At 43.6% G+C, this 20,907-nt stretch overlaps 1 protein-coding gene across 1 annotated transcript in view; it reads right to left on the bottom strand.

The window, feature by feature from the left end:
• The window catches only part of MAPK1IP1L (mitogen-activated protein kinase 1 interacting protein 1 like), a 44,009-nt gene extending 27,019 nt beyond the window's left edge, over positions 1 to 16,990 (bottom strand). Inside the window, exons 1-2 of the mRNA XM_030214961.1 lie at positions 16,877 to 16,990; positions 8,200 to 8,227 (exon numbers count right to left, since the gene is read on the bottom strand). Coding sequence (XP_030070821.1) covers positions 8,200 to 8,223 — 24 coding nt within the window. The 5' untranslated portion in view covers positions 8,224 to 8,227; positions 16,877 to 16,990. The remainder of the gene's footprint in view (positions 1 to 8,199; positions 8,228 to 16,876) is intronic.
• Between the last annotated feature and the right edge of the window lie 3,917 nt (positions 16,991 to 20,907).

Raw genomic sequence — 20,907 nt, 5'->3', positions numbered from 1 at the left:
AAGTAGGCCAACTCTTCCAGCTGGGCATTATTGTGCCCGTTCTATGATGCTGACTGCTGATGCCATTTCAGGCATGCTCTTGCCACTTGAAGGCCCTAGGGGCCACTTCAAAGGGTCTTTTCAGCAAGCCTTCTAGATTTCTATCCTGTAGATCTTTTAGGGCAATGCCCCCTTTCACTTGCAAGGTTGTCTTAGTCACCACTATAACCATGGAGTCCACCCTGAGAAGCTGCAACTTGTTTCTCCTCCAGAACAGGTAGAGATCTTCCCACTCAGCCCCACATCCGGTGAGTCTCATTCTGCTGTATTCAGGTCCTGAATATCTGGATGCATTGGGAAGGCCTTAGAAGGACCTCTATGCCCCCTTATGATCAATGAAGATAGAACTGATGCAGAAGCAGAAAGCTCCTCAATGGAAAGCACTGCCCGCGCCTCAGCAATATGAGTACCGAGCTCCTTTGTGAAAGAACCTCGGTACCTTTGGATCATCTTCCTCCCCTTAACGGTTCCTTCAATGATAGCTCTTCCGAACAGACCAAGATCACATCAGATAAGGAAGAAACAGCCTCATCTGCCTGCTCTTAGATGTCTACACAAGATCTCTTAGGAGTCGGAGAGGTAGCGGGGTGAGAAACTGAAGCACCTTGCAACAACTCTAGATTGTCCCTGCTTCAGTAAATAGGCAGGATGTAATAGCAATATAAACTCCAGAGAAAACAAAGATCCTGATGCAGCTGAATGTCAGGCCCTGAGGCTGTAAACAGCAGCTGTGCTCTACATGTGATCAGAGGCTGCTCCTTACTGACAAAATGGTGCCCATTCCTATGCTCTCCTGCATCAAACTGTGCAGTTTCCTGCCACAAAGCCCGAAGACCCTGGCATATTCAGATGCTGTGCCAAATCCCAAAATGTACTACTGCTGACTTTTTCCTCTGCATCCCATAGAATTTCCAGCTTGCATGCAACTCCCTGACACTAGCCAGCCAGTCCCACAGTGGGAAAAGTTTAAACTGCCTCTGTGGAAGTTGCAATTCACCCTGTCACCAGAGCAGCAAGTGTCCCAAGCTGTGAGTCGGTATCCCTCCCCTGCAACAAGTAGAACTTGCAACCCTCTAAGTTTGGCTCAGTCAAACTTTAGTTGGACTTACCACTGCTGGCTGCTCTCCCCAAGCTCAGTCTGCACGAGTCTTAGCACAGATAAGCAAGGCTGAGGAATTACACTGTCCCACACTCTCCAGCAAACCTCTCCTTTTTTCTTTTTTTGTTAAAGGTTATTGTGCTGGAAAAGAGAGCTCCACAGGAAACAAAGAGGTGACGGGAGGGAAGTAGTAAATTCATGGGGCACCAAAGACAGGAATCTGAAGACCTCCAGATATGACTGCAGGCAAGCAAACCCACAAAGCTCAACTAGGGACCAGTTGGCCAACTGGACTAGGAGCAAAGCGCTCATAACCAGAGGCTGAAAAGTGTGTCCCATCCATCTGCTGGAGACAGAAAGTACTGAGGAGGTGGATTAGATGTCAAGAGATGTCTCGGCTCAGTTTTCAGTTCTCTTATCTCCACCTGCAGATTGATGGATACAACTATCCCACAGGTTCTGGAACAGTGAGAAGCTATGTAATGGTAATTTTATTTTGGATAGGGTCACTGCTGCTGCAATAATTTCATGACTATATACATCAAAATCTAATACATCATGACCACCAATTAACCACCACAATGCAGCTTTACTACTTGCCAACATCACCATTAAAATTTTGACTAGTGTTTGAACAAACTAGAGAAAATTAAAATGTTAGCACAAGCTTCTTAAATCATAGGACAAGTTATGAGTATGATGATATATAACAGATGTGCAAGGTGATTTTGGTACACTTCTTGGATATACATAGAAAAAAACCAAAACAAAAACACTTTATGATCCCCATAGATGCTAACAGGAAATCAACACTGAAGTTAAATGGTAATGGCTAAAACTAAGGTTTACATCAGGGATGTTCAGATTCGGTCCTCAACCCTATTGGGTTTAAGATTTCCCCAATAAATATGCATGAGATCTCTTTGCATGCACTGCATCCATTGTATGCAAATAGATCATGCATATTCATTGTGGAAATCCTGCAAACCCAACTGAGTTACAGACTGAGGACCAACATTTATCACCCCTGGTTTACAACATCCAAACAGCAGGTGAAGAAACCTACCTATGAATCAAGGACAATCATATGCTAATGCCCACTGCGTAATGCACAAAACCTATCAAAATGGAATTTAAAATATCTGAAATTCTTTCTAAACCACTGCATCAGAGAAATTCTCCTGTTGGTTACCATGTGCTAGATATCACAACTGCAGATAGTGTAGCGGCACTTAAATGCCACCTCAAGAGGTAGTATTAAGTATGGCTATTTTACCAGCAATCTGGTAGCATAGCCTCTTATTAAAAAATATATAAATGCCATGGTGCAGTCCTTTTTCAAACCCCCACCCCTTCAATGCCCTTCTGGCAAGACCCTTCAAAAAGCTCACCTAGGAGTTCCCTGGTAGTCTTGTGCAGCAGGGAAGAAAGTCCCCCTCCACGCCTTCCCTACTGGCTGCCGGAGTTCAAAATGGTCCCCATGACCCCTAATAACAGTCTCACTACTACTGCTAGAGGTCATCCATCCATATAATGAGTGATTGCCCTTAAATGGCTGGATGACCCTGGCAATAATACTGAGACTACCACTAGGGGTCATAAGTGCCATTCTGAACTCCAGCAGGGCAGCACACCCTGCCACACTAGACTACCAGGCGTGAGTCCTGGTGAGGAGGGAGTGCAATGTAAGTGGTAAAGAAGAACTGCAGACTTTTTTTTAAACTGAAAGCAGTGCTGGGCCTGTGTTGTGTGTATGAACAGGTAATGACTACGTTAAGTGTCTGTCCTGTGTGCTAAATGCAGGGCAGATTCTAGGCACACCTGCATTTATCGCACAGGCTTTGTGCTTACTGCACCTTAACTACAAAAATGTTATCACACTTTAATAAAAGAGACCCTTAAGCTTAACTGACAGCCACCACAACATTTTATCATTCAGTTAATACAGAGAAACATTAACTGAAGGGCAGGTAACAATATAGTTAGCTGCACCTGTTCAGATGGCATGAACTGTAAGGTGCAGTCTCCACGATAGCAATTACCATACCTTAACTAAGACATGGCATTAACTGTCATGTTAACAGCTAATGCATAAGTGTTGTGGTATTGCCATACTGGGACAGATCAAAGGTCCATCAAGCTCAGCATCCTGTTTCTAACAGTGGCCAATCCAGGTCACAAGTACCTGGCAAGATCCCAAAATAGTACAATACATTTTGTGCTGCTTATCCTAGAAATAAGCAGTGGATTTTCCCCAAGTCCATTTTAATAATGGCTTATGGACTTTTCTTTTAGTAAGCTATCCAAACCTTCTTTAAATTCAGCTAAGCTAACTGCTTTTACTACATTGTCTGGCAATGAATTGCAGAGTTTAATTACACGAAGAATAAAGAAAAATTCTCAGATTAGTTTTAAATTTACTGCTTTGTAGCTCCATCCCATGCCCCCAGTCCTAATATTTTTGGAGAGCAAACAATTCACATCTACCCGTTCCACTCCACTATTATAGACCTCTTATCTCCCCTCAGCTGTCTTCTCCAAGCTGAAGAGCCCTAGCCACTTTAGACTTTCCTCATATGCAAGTCATCCCATCCCCTTTATCATTTGTTGCCCGTCTCTGTAGCTTTTCTTTTTTAAGATACGGTGACTAGAATTGAACACAGTATTCAAGGTGCGGTTGCACCATGGAGCAAGACAAAGGCATTATAACATCCTCATTTTTGTTTTCCATTCCTTTCCTAAGAACACCAAACATTCTATGTTTTCTTAGCCGCCACTGCACACTGAGCAGAGGGTTTTAATGTATCAACGATGACACCTAGATCCCTTTCCTGTCAGTAACTCCTAATCTTTCCCACATGCATCACTTTGCACTTGCTTACATTAAATGTCATCTCCCATTTGGATGCCCAGTCTCCCAAGGTCCTCTTGTAATTTAACAACTTTGAACAACTGTCAGCAAGTTTAATTACCTCAGTAGTTACTCCCATCTCTAGATCACTTATAAATATGGGAAAGCAGCAGTCCCAGGTCAGACCCATGCAGAACCCATCTACCCTTCTCCATTGAGAATACTGACCATTTAACCCTACTCTTATTTTCTATCTTTAACCCAGTTTTTAAATCCAGAATAGAATACTACCTCCCATCCCATGACTCTCCAATTTCCTCTGAAGAGTTTCATGAGGTACTCTTGTCAAATGCCTTTTCAAAATCCAGAAACAATAATAAAAAAAAAAAAAAAAATGACCGGCTCACCTTTATCCACCCCTTGAAAGAAATGGAGCAGATTGGTGAGGCAAGATTTCCCTTCACTAAATCCATACTTTTGAATATGCTGTGTAATTTTGTCCTTTATAATAGTCTCTACCATTTTGCCTGGCACTGATGTAAGGCTCACTGGTCTAATTTCCCGCATCACCTCTGGAACCTTTTTTAAAAATTAGTTTTGCATTGGCCACCCTCCTATCTTCCAGTACCATGCTCTATTTTAAAGAAAATCTCCATAACCACACCATACTGTTCTCTTCCGTCTCACAAAATCTGAAAATTCTTGGAGTTCCCATTGATCCGACACCTCACACTCGATACCCACATGAAGAATACGATGAAAGATGTTACACTCCATGTGGAAACTCAAAGAGTAAAACCTTTTCCTGAGATACATCTTCCATACCTTGGTACAATCAATGGTACTAAGTCACCTGGACTACTGCAACACACTGTACGCAGGATGCAAAGAACAATCAAAAAACTCCAAATAGTCCAGAATACCACCACCAGACTCATTTGGAAAAACTAAATATGAAAGTGCAAAACCCCTAAGAGAAACTTCACTGGCTCCCACTTAAGGAACGCATCACGTTTAAAATCCGCACGATTGTACACAATCATCCACGCAGATTCCCCAACCTATATGCTAAACCTCGTAGACCTGCCTCCCAGAAATGCGAAACGATCATCCCGCAAATTTCTTAATCTACATTTTCCCAGCTGTAAAAGACTAAAATACAAGCAACTACCTTTTCGTACATGAGCACACAGTTGTGGAATGCTCTACCTACTGCCTTGAAAACAATTGACGAAATAACCAACTTTCGCAAATCTCTGAAGACATATCTATTCAACAAGGCCTACAAAAAGAACCCATAGCCCAATAAATCACTTCGCCAACCCACCCCTGTAGGAAAGTCTTCATCTATCCTCATCCACCCCCATCTTTTCTTTTTCCCCATACTTAACCTTTCTACATCACCAATTGTATCCGATATCCTGGAATGACAATGCCATAACAGGATTCTGTAAGCCACATTGAGCCTGCAAATAGGTGGGAAAATGTGAGATACAAATGCAATAAATAGCAGCTCTGCAAGTTCATGTTTCAATCCTATCAGTACTCTGGGACGAATACCATCCAGTCCAGGCGATTTGCTACTCTTCAATTTGTCAAATTGCACCATTACATCCTCAAAGTTTAGAGACTGCATTCAGTTTCTCTGACTTGACAGCTTTGAATACCATTTCTGGCCCCGGTATCTTTCCCAATTCTTCCTTGGTGAAGGCCAAAGCAAAAAATTCATTTAATCTCTCTGCTAAGGCTTGGTAAATATATAGATACCTCTGGTTTTAAAATTTTACAATGAATATTCATTTATGTCCAATGCCCTTTCCAGTGAGCCAGCATATTTATATTAACAGTGCTGAGTATGAGCGACTCATAACAGGACTCATCCAAACATTCCAGTTCCCCTACCATATTCCAAAAAGACCTATATGCATATTAACACAACAGCCCTTCCCCTTGATTGAGTTATAGCCAATTTCTACATTTAAGGGCTTATTTACTACAAAAGTAGTTTAGGCACATTGTGAAAATTGTTTTATTTATTGCATTTGTATCCCACATTTTCCCATTTTAATTCAATAAATGACCCTCAAAGTTAGGCACCAGGCTGATCCACACTAAGTTAGTATTTTGTAAAGGGTGCTTCATGCAGAATTCTAGCTTAGCATACATTTCACACCTAACTGGATGCAATAATGTGCCTGCCAAAGGCTGCAAGAACACAAATGCAGGCATTCTGTAGCATAACTAATTTCTGGGAATGTCCCTGATCCACCCATACCCCTCCCATGTCCACACCCCTTTGGACTTAATTTAGGTGCACAACTTATAGGACAAGGTAGACCCACACAACTAATTACTGCCAATAATCATTTATCTAGCTACTGCACGGATCTGCAACATGCCCAAAACTGTGAGCGACTTATACAAAAACATCTACGTTAACTGGAGAGCATTCCCAACACTTTGGGGAAGACACCCATACAATTAACACAGTGGAATCACCACCATGAATTAATGGTATGGCAACCTGAAATGCAATTAGTTACGTTTCCATTCATTAACTACTAATACAGCAGACCGACTTCTATGTTAACTGCAGTGCTTTTTTTGTAGGAAAAAAGGTGCTGGTACTCATTATGGGCAGGGTCACCATCAATAGCTCTGCCCCTATGGTAGCCACACTCCTTATACCAGCCATGGCGCACAAACAGGTACCACTGAAAATACTATACCAGTATAGGAAAAAAAAAAAAAAAAAAAAAACTTGTGATTTTTTTCTTCATTATAAATAATTTTTGTAAGCTATTACAGCTCCAGTATACCCACTGCAAAATAAGACAGCAGATGTAATTCTCAAATTAGACATATTCCAAACACTAAAATGAAAATAAAATGATTTTTCTATCTTTGTCTGGTGACTTTCTGATCATGTTGGTCCCAGTCTCTGATTCTGCTGCTCTCTATTCCCTTAACTCAAGTTTCCAGGGCTTCCTTTCCATTTCTTTACTTTCCTCCTTTCTTCATTTCTTGCCCTACACCCATAGGTAAAAGCTGGGTCCTCCACGGGCTTGACTGGAGAAGGTATAGAGTGGATCCAGCTTTTGCCTATTTTAGCCATCCATGTGCAGTTTCTGCTCTTCCCTTTCTCTCATCTCATCAGTATGCATCTCCTTGCACTTTCCATCCACGTCCAGCATTTCTCCTCTCTCCTCCCCTCCATCCATCCATGTTCATCTCACTTCCCTCCCCTCCATGTCCAGCATTTCTCCTCTCCCTTCCCCTCCAACCATGCGCATCTCCTTCCTCCAACATTTCTCCTTCCCTGTCCTCTACTCCATCCATGTCCAGCATTTCTCCTCTCTCCTCCATCCATGTGCATCTCCTTCCTGTCTTCCCTCTCCATCCACGTCCAGCAACGCTGCTCTCAGCTGCCCTCCCATCCATGTCCAACAATCCTTCTCTGCCCTCCCCTCTATGTCCAGTGAGTCTCCTTTGCCCCTATCCTCCTCTCCCAACCATGTCCAGAGATTCTCCTTTGCCCTCCCCTCCAAGTCCAGCGATTCTCCTTTGCCCCTTATCCTCCCCTCCATGTCCAGTAACTCCTCAGCCTCCACCTATGACCTGCCCCCCTTTGAGCCCCCAGTATCAACCCCAGTCCCACCTGCCCGCCCTTGGCTCCCCAACAGCCCTGTTTTCTGTTCCTGCCACCCCGTGTTTAAATTTTATTTTTTTACTTGATGTTGCAGCGCCAGCGTTAGCGAAAGCAGCAGGTTCGCCTCCAGCAGCCTTCCATCCCTTCCCTCTGTGTCCCGCCTTCCTCTTGACGTAGTTTCCTGTTTCCGCGAGGGTGGGACACAGAGGGAAGGGATGAAAGGCTGGAGGCAAGCCTGCTGCTTTCAGTAACACCGCCACCAGCGCTGCAACTTCAGGTAAAAAGAAAAAAAAAACAAAGATTTAAACGCAAGGCGGCACAAAAAAAAGCACTGGTTAACTGCAAGGTGCAACCCCATCAATTCTCCCAGTAATGGGAATTTCCACTTTAGGAAGTGTTTTGAACTCAGTTTATGCTGAAAAAAATCATATGCAGCTTAGTAAATATACCTCCTAACTAGCTCAAGGGATTGAAAAAAATAGGTCATTCTACCTCTTCTGGAATAATTGTTATATTCTAATGATTCAGAATCACTGAAAAGTAATTTTACCAATAACTTACCGAAAACTCATCAGCTCCAGACATTTTACTGGAAAACAGAACAAAAATATATTTGACATTTTCTGAAATATGGTTTAAAATCTAGAGTTCAAAGGCACAATTTCTACAAAAACTAGAGAATATTTCCTTTTACACAATTGGGAAGAACTGTAAAGTCTAGTTTGTAAATCACTGGAGACTTTTTTTTAATCATGTTGGAGAAGTTCTGCCTCATTTGTCAGTATGTTGAGAAAATGAGAAATTAGGACTTACCTGATAATTTTCTTTCCATTAGTTCTACACACTATTCCAGGACGAGTGGGTAGTTATGTTCATTGACCAGCAGGTGGAGAAGAATACAGAACTGAGCACCACTTCATAGCTCCCTGCTAGCAGCTCAGCTCCTCAGTATCAGTCCTCAAGCAAGGAAGAACGAACGCCCAATCAGGCGCATGATCAGCAACCAACACATCCAGCCCCAAGAACCATCTGAAGACAAGGTCCCAGGAAAACAGGATACAAAGACCGTGCATAGAGCCACCAATCAGGGCGCTGAACCACAGGAGGGCTCCTGGAATAGTGTGAAGAACTAATGGAAAGAAAATCAGTTAAGTCCTAATTTCTCCTTCCATTATGTTCATTCCCACTATTCCAGGACGAGTGGGATGTTCAAAAGCTATCCCTACGAGGGTGGGAATCCGAACCTGCCACAAGCAGAATTGACACCCCAAATGCAGCCACTACCTGCGTGGCCCCTGCTATACCATCATGCTACTGAAGGAAAGCAGAGAAGCCAATGTCTCTGCCCTACAAATAGAGAAGACAATGAAGCCTTTGCCTGAGATGTAGTCACACGCCCAACACAAGGAGAAGAGCCTGCCAGAATACAAGCAGAGACAACGGCCACCTTCACCCACCGGGCAAAGGAAGCCTTGGAAGCCATGAGACCCAACTGCTGTTTACCAAACTGCACAAAAAGGGTCTATACGAAAGGCGGAAAACATAGGGAACCTCGAAAAAACATGAGAGCCCTGTGAAAGTTCAGAAGCCTGCAAGAGGCATACAGATGACCAAATAAAAAGAAACCAACAAGCACTCAGGCAAGAAGGCCAGTAGTGCCCGAAACAAGACCCCGCCTCCAAAACAAAGACAGAGAAAGGGTCTTAAGAAGGAGCCTGCAGTTGCAAGAAGCAACAGGCCAAAGGAAGCACCCCAACAACACAGAGTTCTACGTGAGAACTATCAGGATCACCTAGCAACTGGGCACAAATGGAGAGTGCTGCAGCAACCGAAGGACCAGCATAAAATCCCATTCGGAAAAGGCAAGCGAAGGGCAGCGTAAGCAACCCACATCTCTCTGAAAATGAATCACAACCAGAAAAGCCGCTAAAGAGGTCTGCCAACGACCCTGAAAGCAAGCCAGGACTGCCACCGGAACCCACAAGGAACCCAGCGCTAGCCCTTGATACTCCCTCCCGCAAAAATGCCAGGAAATGGCCCAGGGAGGAAGCAAAGTACTGGCAGGCACCAAAGAAGAGCGCTTCCTAGCCTGCAGCAGGGAAGCCAGGACTGAAACCAATAATCCTCCTTCCTCAGCCGAGCCCTCTCAAGGGCCAGGCCGTAAGACCAAAGGGAGAAGAATCCTCCATGACCACCAGGCCCTAACAGAACCTCGAACTTGAGGGAATCGCATTAGCTCCCCAACTAGGAGCTTCACAAGATCTGCACAGCACTGGAGCCATGTCCAGGCTGGAGAACAGGAGCACTGTATCCCAAAGGTCTCCCACTCTCGGCCTAACTTCGGCATGGGGAAAGGCGTACAGGAGTCCCTCACTCAAACACAAACGCAGCAGGGTGTCCAGACCCAGAGAGTCCTCTATCCTGTGACGGCTGAAGAACCGAGGAACGGTGACATAGAAATATGCCAAGAGAACCAAGCCCCATCGACACAGCAGCTATAACGGCTTGACCGACAGCTCCCAATCGCTGGAAGTCTGAGCGTGCCTGCTAAGAAGGTCGGTCCCCACGAGAGGGACCTCAGAAACCACCGAAAGGCACAACAGGTGTCTCTGCCCCAGCCATTAACCAGTTGGGCTCCAGAGCCAGCAGACTGCTAGGAGTCCCCCCCTAGCTAGTAGAAGAGGCTAGTGCCATAGCAATGTCCAAAAAGGCCCAAACCAAAGCATTCCCAACAGCGGGGCAAAAAGCCTCCAGAGCTTAGCGCACCCCTCACAGCTCCAGAGGGCCAATGTGCCTCTACTGGAAACCAAGAGCCGTGCCAGAGGACCCCTGCAAAGGGCCCCCCAGCCCAATAAACTGTCAAACGTAGGCTCCACTTCCCAAGGCAGGAGCTGGGAGGGCCTCCCTAGGGTCAATGACTGGTCAAGCCACAACCACCTCAGGTCTGTCCGACCACCAGGGACAAAGAAGCCTGAGGCTATAATCCTCTGAAATCCGAGCCCAGGAGCTGAACAGGGCCCTATAAATTGGCTGCATCCAAGGAAGGTACTACTTCCAGGGTCGCATTACAGAACCAAGGAGCTGCACAAAATCCCAGGCTGGAAGTGAAGCAGAAGTGAAGAATCCAGTGCGCTAACTTAAAGTGCCGTCCCTCTGCGAGAAACACTCAAGCTCACAGGGAATCGAAACCACCACCTAGATGCTCCAAGTTGGTGTGCTGGTGCCAGCCGCCCCCACTGAAACTGAACACCCAAACCAGAAATGAAAAAACAGGAGGCGAACCATTGTTGGAGGAGCCTCTACACAAGCTTGGGAAGAGGAGGCTCGGATTAGCCAGCTGTCCAAGTGCAGGAGGAAACGAAACCTCCGTCTCCGCAGAAAGACTGCTACATGCACGACCTAGGAAACGGTCCCAGGGCCCGTGAGGAGACCAAACGGTCGGGACTGGAATTGGAAAAGAACTGCAGAAGCAGCCCCAAGAGGGGGAAGGTAATTATGTCTCCCTGGTCTCGAGAGCAGAGAACTCTCTCTCTGAACGGACGGGAGCACAGACCTCAGGGTCACCATCCGACCTAGAGATCACAATTGGGTTGCACTGCTCCCATCTTCCTGGGAACCTCAAAATAGGAGAACAGACCAGACCGCGCTTGGCAGGAGGGATGGGAACAATGGCCTGAAGGGCCAGCAGCACCTCAACTAAGCTTCTGCTCTGAGCTGCCAGAGGCCCTCCCAACAAGTACACTAAGAGGAGCTACCGGACAGAAGAACTCCAGCTGGAAGCCATCACCCAGAATAACCAGTGCCAGAGCTGAGGAAAAGGTAGACCACACATCCCGAAAGGCCTGAAGGGGACCCCTGTAGGCCCAGAGGGACCATCCAGCCTGGCTATATTGGGATTGCCGGGAGACAGCAGCCACTCACTCAAGTGTCCTGCCAGCTCTCCGTCCCCCGGAAGATTGCCGGGCCTGAAACCGAGCCCTCTGGCCAAAGGTCTGACAACCAGACCTACACAAGGAGCTGTCATGAAACAGGGCACCTGCTGAGCCCACAAGGCAAGCAGAGGAACAAGGAACGTCTTCTGGAGGACGCTGGGGTCCGCTCACCAAGCTCCTGAACTAGATTGCTGAGGTCATTCCCAAAAAGAAATGTCTTAAAAGGGTAGCATGACCACGCAGGCCTTTGAAGTGGCAACAGCCACCCACGCCCGCAGACAGAACTGATGCCTTGCGGAAAGCGTCAAAGACATGCCTGTGGCTGAAAAACTGACAGACAGTGGCCATCAGACAAGCTAAGCCAGCCTCCATCCAGGGAGCCCGGGACTGCCCCAGGAAAAAGGACTGTTGATGTCACTGCAAACAGGCCTGTGCCACCAAAGGGCTACAAATAGAAGCCTGCAGCTCCAAAGCAGTCACCTCAAGGTGTGCTGGAAAGCCCGTTTCGGCTTCCTATCTAGCAGACACCATAAGACAAAGCCGCCAACCACCGGGAGGGTAGTACTCTAGGTGACTGCAGACGAGTCCAACTTTGGTAAGGGAACATCTCCTCCTTCTGGCACCAGACAAAAAGGACGGGCCACGGTCCTACCAACCTGTAGGCCTGTGTCAGACTCACTCCACCTTGCGGCAAGCAGGACCCGAATGTCCAGGTGAATGGAGAAATACCCTGGACGGTCCCCTAACGCTCTTCATAAGGCTAGCCGCCTGACTACCTTCTGGAAACTCCCCAAGGCAGCGCTGCAAGTGCCTCTGAAATCTGGGGGGGGGGGGGGGGGTTGCTATGGCCAGAGGCTGCCGCTGCGCAGGAAAGCATGTGGCACACCGCGCTACACACCCGCTTTTTTTTTTTAACCAGAGCACAGCACAAACAAGCAAAAATATGTTTTGTTTTTTTTTACATTCCGATAGATTAGGCAGTTTTCTGTCTTCGGAGGAATCAGTCTGTTTGTATCTGCCAAAGACCTCAAGGAGCAGTTGTGAGACTTCAACCAGGCTCCCCTGGTTCTCACTCCACGGTTTGTTTGTTTTTTGTAGCACAGACACAGTGCTCCCATCCATGTCCCAAGGCCTGAAGCACAACAGAAAGGACCCACCAACCTGGGTCCACGCTACCCGGGGACACAGTCACCCCCCCTTTCAGAGCAGGGCATGGCAGCAGCACCAGCCTGCCACACTCACTGATTCCTGCGACTCATCTTCTGAGCAGAGACTCATCTTCTGAGCAGACTGGTTGCTGAGCAGGCTCTCACACAGAGAGAAAACAGGGAAAGGTGCAGAACACCCCAGGGGGAAGGCACAACAGGGACCCAGCACCACTAGGTATGTCTGCTCACTCTACTCAGAAGCAGACAGAGGAAGTCTGTCCATCCACCTGATGGCGATAGATACTGAGGAACTGAGCTGCTAGCAGGGAGCTATGTAGTGGTGCATTTTCTATCTCCACCTGCTGGTCGATGGACATTAACTACCCACTCGTCCTGGAATAGTGGGAATGAACGTAATGGAAGTTCTGATTCGAGAAGTACACAATACATTTTTTTTTAAAAACCCACCACATTAATACTTTGGACAAATTGATTAAAATTGATTTACCCCCCCCCCCCCCCCCAAAAAAAAAAGGCCTTACACTAAACCTCGCTAGTGATTACCGTGCAGCAATGGGCTGTGACTTGCCATGCTGGGAATTGCTAGCATGGTTCATTAAAAAAGGCCCTAAATTAATAACTTATAAATTGTATCTTTATGTAGTATTGTAATGTGGCCTTGAAAACAGACATCATGGTTGTGAAATCTGCTCCTAAAGGAGCATGCACAATCTCTAACAAATGTTGGTATAGAGAAAAATAAATCAAAGATACATTAATATAACATTTCCTTACAGTTTTTCTGATTAGATGAATCTAAATATTTTTGGGTTTTGGTGTAAATTATGTATTTAAAAAATTAACCAGTGGCTCAGCCCTCTGGCTCGACACTACAGCTTTTAGTAAAGTATCCAGAGTCACAGCCTCCAACTGTCCCATGACCAGCAGAGTTTGAGTGCCACATAAAAAAAAATTAGCTTGCTTGCTAGGGCCCTAGAAAGGAGAGGGACAACAAGGGGCCTAGTCTTCTCATTTCAATCACACCAGAGGGGGAACAAAATATAGGTTAAGTAAATCACAAAGCAATATGGTACATGCAGTTACTACATCAGACAGGCATATTTCAAGTTACCTCCATTGTCAATGTTATTAATTTTGTTTCCTTTGGGATAAGGCTCAGGAAATATTTATCCGAACTATAAAGCATCTAAGAACTTTGTTTATTAATTACTATTAATCTGGGGTTGGACTAGGGCTTCTGATTTTAGGTTTTAACAAATAAAACATCTCCAATTAAAAAAAAAAAAAAAAAAGTGTTTACTGGAAAATCAAAATAAATGCTACTTCCCATAATACTTTGAGAACTATGGGACCACTGGGAGTGTGACCCCAGTAACTTAGAAATCACTGGGGATAATTTGAGAGCAGGAGACTCGCCCAGAGGCATTTGTGACCCAGTCTGTGGGAAGAGGGTACTAGTGTAGAGCACAAGTGGCAGGTGCAGGCAGACCTGAGCTTTGCTGTAAGTGGCCGCGGGGTAACCCCAGGCAGAAGGCTAAGCTTTTTGTGACAATATAGTAATAAGGCATGTTAAGGTACTGGTTATCAGGGCTTATATTGCTACTGGGGTCTTTTTCCTCCATTACTATATGAACATTGGGTGAATTTATGCATATTTGTTCCTCATTTTGTATGATATATAAACAGTAACACTGATTATTTTGTACCCTCCAAAAACACCTAATACCTAAATATGACAACCTCATCGTGTAAATGGTATAACAGCAAAAGAAGATAAAAGGTGTTTGGGCTTACAGACAGAAGAATCTGAACTTCCCAGTTGAAATGTATGAGCTACTATACATACTTTATTCTGCCTACTAGTCTTAAACGTACAGGGATAATCTATCCAATCACAATAAGGCTCTATTTTCAAGGATATGTGATACCCACATTAGCAAATGGAATTCTGATCCTATGAGATTAGTAAAGATGCATCAGAGACCCATTTACTACGCTGTTCCTTGTTAACACATGCTAACAGTTAGTGTAGCGCTTTAACAGTTAGAACCACTAAGCCAATTAATGCCAATAATCAGGTGCTAATTAGCACCAGTGGAACTGTATAACCAGTACAAAGGGGAAAACACTCCATAAAAAAGGGGCAAAAAATACGGGAGTGAATTCCGTGGCAAACAAAATCTATTAATTTAAATGAATGCTGAGGTCATTTCTGTAAACACTCATTTATCAGTGTTGTATATTTTTAAATAGATTTTCTTATAAAAAAGATTTTTTGCAGGACAAAGGCATTGGATGATATCAGTGAAATGAGCTATAGAATCTCCTACAGTGCACACCTATTCCAGATCTGAGCTCTTAAGCTTGCATCAATCCTTTGTCTCAATTGTTTATCCTATTTTTAACAAACCCACATATAAAAAAAACAAGAATCTATCACTGTTTTTGACAAAAAAAGTCTGAAATAACAGTGACCATGTAGCTTATCTGAATACATAGATCACAGCACTGTAGACTTAATTAGAACACCTGATGCCCACATACATCTTAATGGCATTTTGGTCTAAATTACCTGCTTCCATGGTAGTCAGTACTTCTGTTGACAGCAGCAGAATATCAGCACATTTTCATGTTCCATAACAGAACATTCTATATAGTTTATTATTTCTCCAATAGCTCCAGATGCAAAATGTTTGTTCTGCTATGGAATACAAAAACTTGCTGATATTCTGCTGCTGTCAACAGAAGTTCTCAGCAACCGACTACCACAGAAGCAGGTCATTTTGACTACAATGCCATCAAGATGGATGTGGGCATCAGATGTTCTAATTAAGTCTACAGTGCTGTGATCTGTGTATTCAGATAAGCTAAGTGGTTGCTGTTTTGTTATTTCAGACTCTTGTTTATATCAAAAAGACTGCTTTATGAGTTATAAAACCATGTATCAAAAAATATCAACAGGAATCTATGTAAAAATAGGAGAAAATTGAGGCAAATGATTGATGCAAGCTTAAGAACTCATATCTGGAATAGCTGTGCACTATAGGAGATCCCATAGCTCATTTTACTGATAACATCTGATGTCTCTGTCCTGTAAAAAAAATCTTTATATAAGAAATTTTTTTTACCAGTTTGGAACTGGGCACACATTTTGCTACACACTATAACATGGTGTGCGGCCATAGGAGGTGCATGGGCAAGTTGGGGCATTTCTAAACTATCTTTTAAACGTATAACCCGCTTTAAACCAAAGCAGTTACCATAAAATCATACATAAAATTCCAAACAAAATCTGCGTGCCACTGTTCTAGAATACCAGGAATATGTGCCCCAATTGGGCACCAGGTGTAATTTCTGGCTTCAGCAGGCGTTAAGTCCTGCCACCTAAATTTGGGTGCCAAAATAGGCAGTGTTATTCTATAATGGGAGCTCATCTTGAGTGCCCATTAACACTGAGTGCCGATTTTTCAGTGACATTTACTGAATCTAGCCAATAATATGGAAGGGGGCAAGGAATAGATGGGACTGAACAGTTAACATTAGTTATCACACTAACTATTAACATAGCAGGAAGCAACACCTATTAAAATAGCATTGACTATAATCTGAAAATGCAGTTAACGCATATTAACAAGTTTTCATCTACTACTGGATCACCCTCAATACCGTATACATACGTTTTGTGGTTACTGTGCATTAACTGACAATTACCCTGTGGTAACGACAAAACGACAAGTTAGTAAAGCCTCCAAAAACTATATTGGCCTAGAAAGAAGTTTGAGCCACGGCTGTGAGATGTAAGCGGTCATATGTACTTACAACTGGCTACTAAAATTTTAAGTACGGAATTGGAACTGCTTTCTCTATCCATGAGACACACACATATTATTGTGATATGCCCTATGGGTATACAGCTTGAAATAATTCCTTATCTGACGTTTTAGTAGCTCACACAATGAATACGACACCAACTGAAACGCATTCGGCTACCCACTCTCACACGCCAAGCACCCCTACTCACACGCATTCAGTGACAGGTCTCCTCTGCCCGTGGTCTGCCAATTCTACCTCCATCTCCCTCTCTCCTCCCAGTCCCGCCATCTCTCCCTCAAACACATCCAACCATCAAACTCATACCTGAAATCGTCCACCAACAATCTCACAGTTTTCCTTCTCCAGTGCCCTCCACGACCCCTAAGACACAACTCCTCTCTTCTGAGGTGCGTCTCCCGCGCTGCCGGAAACAGGAAGTTGCGTCAAAAGAGAGCAGAGAGAGTGGCACGTCCAAGGAGGTTTATAGACAGGAGATGAAGTGACGTCACACAGTTGCGACCAATCAACTCGGTTTCCACTTCCCTACGCAGCCGTCATCGCCGTACTCTCAAAACAAAGCAAGCAAACCTATGAGCTGGTGCATCCACTGGCGCTCTATATTGTTGGTAGCATTTGTATTTAATCTCACTTATATTTTCAAACATGCTGACTTGTGCAGTTTACGGATGTACACAGAAGAAGTATAATAACGGAATAACTTTTCATAGGGTAGAGTAGTAATTTGTTATAAATCGTAATAAGTGTGTCATTTAGCAGGACTAGTTAAAGGGACACCCAAGCACGTGTTATATTCATGTAAAGATTTTTTTTTCTCCTGGCAAAAGGCCACAAAGATAGACATCATGTTATGAGAATCAGGTGCTCAAACATTCAGAGTTTCTATCTCTATTTATTTATTTATTTATGACATTTATACCCCACATTAAACATGAATTAGGTTGAAACCTGGGAGCATTTTAAATCTTTTTTTTTTCTGTGCCTACATCAAAAGGAAAAGATGGCATATGGGAACTTGCTCCTTTTATTTTGTAGATTGCAGAGGAATATTATAAAAATGTACTTGATTTTTTTATTACTATTATTTAAAAGACAGATATTGAATACTGAGGGCACAGCTACCTTCATGCAGAAGTCCAGAGTCAGTCTAAATGTTCCAACATTGTCCAGTTCAGCACACTATTAGCCGCCAAGTTCATACAACATTAATTAAGTTCAGTGGAAAATAAATCTGTTGGCTCAGGCTGCCTGCTATGTGAATATTCTATCATTGTTTCATTATTGCTACCACATATTACATATGGGCATTTGCTTTACTACTACTACTACTATTTATTTATAATTTCTAAAGCGCTACAAGGCATACGCAGCGCTGTACACCAAACAAAAAAAGACAGTCCCTGCTCAAAGAGCTCACAATCTAAATATGGAATGTTGCTAGTGGAATAGCAGCATTCCGTGTAGAATCTCAAATAGTAGCAACATTCCATGTAGAATCTCAAGTAATAGCAACATTCCAGAATCTCAAATAGTAACAACATCCCATGTTCCACTGCACTAACCACTAGGCTACTCCTCCACTAGCAACATTCCATCTAGAAGCTTTAAAGTTTCATTGTTTTGGTTTGTTTCAGTGGCGTAGCTATAGGGGGCTGGGCCCCCAAGATTGGCTCTTAGGCGCCCGTTTTGGCTGTCTGGGGTACCCAACCCCTGCCAGCTAAAGCATTTGTCCCATGCTGGTCTCACATTGCCTGGTGCCCTGTTTTGTTTTCAATCGCTGTGCACGCTCAATAATTTTTATGAAGATACTTTGGTTAAATTGAGATTTTACCTTTCAAAAATATTGCAATGGATGGAGGGAAATCATTTGAAATTGAACATTTCAAAAATTCAGATTCTTTTCCTCTCTGGTACAAAAGAGGTAAATTGTCCTAAGATTTTTAACATTGACTCTGCTAATATCCCTATTGTCCATCAGATTAGAAATTTGGGGGTGCAACTTGACACTACATTATCCTTGAAAAACCAGGTTGGAAATATAATTGCAAAGGTATTTTATAAATTAAGAATTGTATGGCGTATTAGATCACTGGTTTCTGTTGAAAACTTTAGTAAAATTGTTCAGTCTGTAGTTTGTCCACCGTTAGATTACTTTAATGGTTTGCTAATGGGGATTACCGGTAACATGCTGAAGGCGCTACAAGTAGTTCAGAACACAATAGCCTGAGTAATTAAAGGAGGTTCTCTTTATGATCATGTTACTCCAATTTTTAAATCACTGCATTGGCTCCCTGTAAAATGTCGCATTGAATTTAAAATTTTATTGCTAGTTTTCAAAATATTGAATGGTAATATTTCACCAACTCTTAGTGCCACTCTAAGATATTATCAACCTACTCGCTCTCTGAGATCATCTCAGAAACAGCTACTTTACATGCCTTCATTTCATCAGCTTTATTTAGAAGAATGCAGATCATCTATTTTCTACATCAAAGGTCCGAAGTCATGGAATGCTTTGCCCATTGAACTTCGTTCAATACAAAATATGGACCAGTTTAAAAAAGCATTGGAAACTCATTTAGTTCTTCAGGCTTTTGGTTCCTCTTATGATGTATAAATTATTTTAATACCATGTAAATTTTAATCTGCTGTATGTTTGAATTGTAGAGTTTTTTGTATAGTTTGTTGTGTAAATAAATAATTTTTATTGTTTTTTGTAATATATTTTGTATATGATGTGTTCCTCGCTTAGACTTTTAAAGATATAGCGGGTTATCAATAAAGTTTTATTATTTTTTTTTATTAATAGAATTTACTATTGTTTGGGGTGAACTAAAGCTCCGCCTGCTGCCAGCAAGCTCCACCTACTGCTTCAGCCCTTATAATGGACTAGATAGGAAGTTAAACACCCCGTCTCCTGTTTTTCCATCAACCTCCTTGAATAATTCAGTGCAGCCGCACTTGCTGTCTGTCTGGGCTGATGCTGCAAGGAGGTTTAATAGACAGGAGATGAAGTGACGTTAGAACGCTGAAACCAATTAGGTCAAAGTCGTTAAATCGCGGGAGGATTGTGAAAAATTACAAGAAGACCTTACGAGACTGGGAGACTGAGCGTCTAAATGGCAGATGACGTTTAATGTGAGCAAGTGCAAAGTGATGCATGTGGGAAGGAGGAACCCGAATTATAGCTACGTCATGCAAGGTTCTACGTTAAGAGTCACGGACCAAGAAAGGGATCTAGGTGTCGTCGTTGATGATACGTTGAAACCTTCTGCTCAGTGTGCTTCTGCGGCTAAGAAAGCAAACAGAATGTTAGGAAAGGAATGGAAAACAAAAATGAGGATGTTATAATGCCTTTGTATCACTCCATGGTGTGACTGCACCTCGAATATTGTGTTCAATTCTGGTCGCTGCATCTCAAAAAAGATATAGTGGAATTAGAAAAGGTGCAGAGAAGGGCGACAAAAATGATAAAGGGGATGGGACGACTTCCCTATGAGGAAAGGCTAAAGCGGCTAGGGCTCTTCAGCTTGGAGAAAAGGCGGCTGAAGGGAGATATGATAGAGGTCTATAAAATAATGAGTGGAGTTGAACAAGTAGATGTGAAGCGTCTGTTCATGCTTTCCAAAAATACTAGGACTAGGGGGCATGTGATGAAGCTACAATGTAGTAAATTTAAAACGAATCAGAGAAAACGTTTCTTCACTCAATGTGTAGTTAAACTCTGGAATTCGTTGCCAGAGAATGTGGTAAAGGCGGTTAGCTTAGCAGAGTTTTAAAAAGGTTTGGACGGCTTCCTAAAGGAAAAGTCCATAGACCGTTATTAAATGAACTTGGGGAAAATCCACTATTTCTGGGATAAGCAGTATAAAATGTTTTGTACATTTTTGGGATCTTGACGGGTATTTGTGACCTGGATTGGCCACTGTTGGAAACAGGATGCTGGGCTCAATGGACCTTTGGTGTTTCCCAGTATGGCAATACTTATGTACTTATAAGTCTAAGATTTCCCTTCCCAGTGCAGCTGTCATCCCCATTCACTCAAAATAAAGCAATCAAACCTTGTCGTTCTTTATTGTTGGTAGCATTTTTATTTCATCTCATTTATTGTCATGTCCCCTACCTCAACGCAAGCGGCGTCCTCGGGCTGCCCAGGGTCCCGTCGACACGCACACTTGACTGGCACAGCCCTGAGCCATGTGTGTGTAGTTCTTCTCTGGCTGCAGGCTCCTTAATTGCTTTGCTTCCATGCACCTGGCTCTGCTCTCTCTCTGCCTGGCTTCCAGGCTCCTTGATTGCTTTGCTTCCACCCACCTGGGTCTGCTCTTCCTCTGCCT

Source organism: Microcaecilia unicolor, chromosome 9, assembly GCF_901765095.1.
Source record: "Microcaecilia unicolor chromosome 9, aMicUni1.1, whole genome shotgun sequence".
NCBI classification, from domain to species: domain Eukaryota; kingdom Metazoa; phylum Chordata; class Amphibia; order Gymnophiona; family Siphonopidae; genus Microcaecilia; species Microcaecilia unicolor.
The sequence above is the reverse complement of the archived record's forward strand: the minus strand, read 5'-3'. Positions and strand labels throughout refer to the sequence as shown.